Source organism: Brachyistius frenatus, unplaced genomic scaffold, assembly GCF_029030835.1.
Source record: "Brachyistius frenatus isolate BFR_SWC_R1_liver_20210118 unplaced genomic scaffold, ASM2903083v1 Contig_43, whole genome shotgun sequence".
NCBI classification, from domain to species: Eukaryota; Metazoa; Chordata; class Actinopteri; family Embiotocidae; genus Brachyistius; species Brachyistius frenatus.
In genome coordinates, this window is record NW_027210642.1 from 682,706 (window position 1) to 685,000 (window position 2,295).

The following is a 2,295-nucleotide window of genomic DNA, read 5'->3' on the forward strand; positions in this document are numbered from 1 at the left end:
GAGAGGAGTAAAGCCCGACTAAACAAGGAGCCCATTCATGCACTTGTCGATTTTCTTTGCTCACTCATTCTCTCTTTGAGGTGGACTTTGCTCTTTGCAGGCACATGTGTGCTTTTGAAGCAGACTGGGCGGGGATCTTCCTTATCAACATCAGTGATATGGGTGAAAAATAGCCTCATGTAGCAGAGAAATTGTGTGTGAGCACACACACAGGCATGCTGGCAAACCAAAGTTGCCCTAACATTTTTGTGAGTGGCATGCACACGCTCTGATGTGCTGCATGCATGTTTGTGGGACTTGTTACATCAAGGATTTGGAAGTGCTTATTACAACTACCAACTATGAAGTTGCCATGCCTGAGCCACTCTATCCTTTTATCCGTCCTATCTATTCTTTTCACAGCTCTGATGCACTGATACACACCAGGCTAAAAGCACATGCAGCCTTTTCTTCCTTGACAATCCCCCCCGCCCACCCTAAACATTTTTGCATTTTTTTTTTTTTTTCCCCAATGGATTAAATACAGGCATTCAACCACAACAAAAGAAATAAACATAATTCCTGCTTGGATATAAGTATGCATAATATATTTCATAACAAAAATAAAGCATCTTCCTGTACTGCCTCTAACATCTCCTCCTTGCACACATATATCCAAACCATACACAAGACTTGACATCAATCAGATATGCTGTAATATAATATGAAACATGGCTGACAAGAAAAACAACAACTAAAAAAAAATGACTGAGATTGTGATACTGATGGTTACAAAGAACCGGACCACACAGAACTCTTGCATGTCTCCAAAAATAATTAAAAAAAAACACCTTTTTTGTTCTTTCTTTTGTATTGGAAGAGACAGAAAGCAAACGTCCACACATATAAATAGTTTGTAAGTAGCGGCGCATGTTCCTTTTCAAATTTAACTGTACATAGCAGGTGGGCAAAGTCACAGACAACCAGGGGTCAAAGAGAAGATTCACTTCTCACTCAGGGCAAACATCTGATAGCTCAAAATGTCTGACGCTCCACAGAGTCCTTTAAAAAAAAAAGTAAATCACTCTCCATCTATCTTTTTTTTCCTTTCCATTGTTTTTTTTCTTTTATCTCTCTTTCTTTCTTCCGGTGTATGCAAGAGTCTTTTAAACGAGGCAAGGCACATAGGTCGAGTCAGTGCGCTTGAATCCCATGAAAAGCGCAAGCCGACTGCTATAGCCGTTTCCATTATGTGTCTTCAAACACAGTCTGTCAAAATGTTCAACACAAATCCCTTTCGTCGTCTTCCTTCGGTGTCTTTCTGCCCTGCGCGAGCTCCACGGCATCTTCTCTTTTTGCCTCAATCAGCGGTGCTGTTCAGTTGTCTGAGTCGGTGGCATACCACAGAGGAAGTCATCATCACTGGTTATTGTTTTTTCTTTTTTTTAAAAAAGCACCTTTGGCATCTTATTTATTTTTGTCTCTTGTCTATTTGTCAGTTTCTCGACTTTACAGAAAAGTTTTTAAACAAACGTGTGGCGGTGGGGAAGAGGACAAAGCAGGTATCCTGCTGGCATCCTCTCTTTAGGTCCCTCCCGCGTTGAAGTCACTTGTTCTGATTGGTCTCACCTCACATCCACTGTAAGAGAGAAAGACAAAGCTGAGATTAGTATCGTGACTTTACAAACACGTGTATTTTGGCATGAAAAACAAAATCTAAGATTTTTGTATTTGGAACCTGATTTCTTCAATCTGTTCATGCATTTAAAACAAACTGACACGACACACACAAGCCCCACAGTGTTTTCATTCATGTTTCTCCAGACAGTGATCAGACATCAGAAATTATTATGTCCAGTCAAAATAATGCACGTGTGTGTGTGTTATTTTGTGTGTGCCCAAAGTAAAGGACAGGACAAAGACAACTGTTCAAAATGAAGACTAAAAAAATATTTTTTTTAGAGGGTGATGACACGATGATAAGGTGATGAGAGCCAAAGCAATCAGAGAGAGAAGGGTGACTTTTAAGAAGTGAAACAAGACAAACAGCTGTTTTACTTTATGATACAACACAAATAGTGCACACAAGCACACACAAGCACAATGCCATCACACAAAGCAGATATATGCAGTGTGCATGCTCAGCAGGCCACAAACTCGGCATGCAGGATTTGGGCACGAGCCCTTCCTCTTCTCACACTGATTGGCTGTGATGTGATTGGTGACAGTGATTGGCAGGCCCTTTTTGTACCCTGATTGGGCCCAATGCAGCGCCAGAATGTAAGAGAAGGCTACAGTGCTTAAGTCCTACCTGTT

The 2,295-nt window shown here is 40.9% G+C and overlaps 1 protein-coding gene across 2 annotated transcripts in view; it reads right to left on the reverse strand.

Moving 5' to 3' along the window:
- Positions 1 to 565: 565 nt before the first annotated feature.
- pdgfab (platelet-derived growth factor alpha polypeptide b) overlaps positions 566 to 2,295 on the reverse strand; it is an 18,769-nt gene continuing 17,039 nt past the window's right edge. The window contains exons 6-7 of one of the 2 annotated variants that reach the window (XR_011311073.1): positions 2,291 to 2,295; positions 566 to 1,618 (exon numbers count right to left, since the gene is read on the reverse strand). The exon at positions 2,291 to 2,295 is cut by the window's right edge and continues 121 nt beyond it. Coding sequence is in view for 1 of the 2 variants with exons in the window: in XM_069702818.1 (XP_069558919.1) it covers positions 1,605 to 1,618 (14 nt within the window). In the remaining variant the exon portion in view is untranslated. The remainder of the gene's footprint in view (positions 1,619 to 2,290) is intronic. The other variant, XM_069702818.1, reaches the window with a different exon arrangement.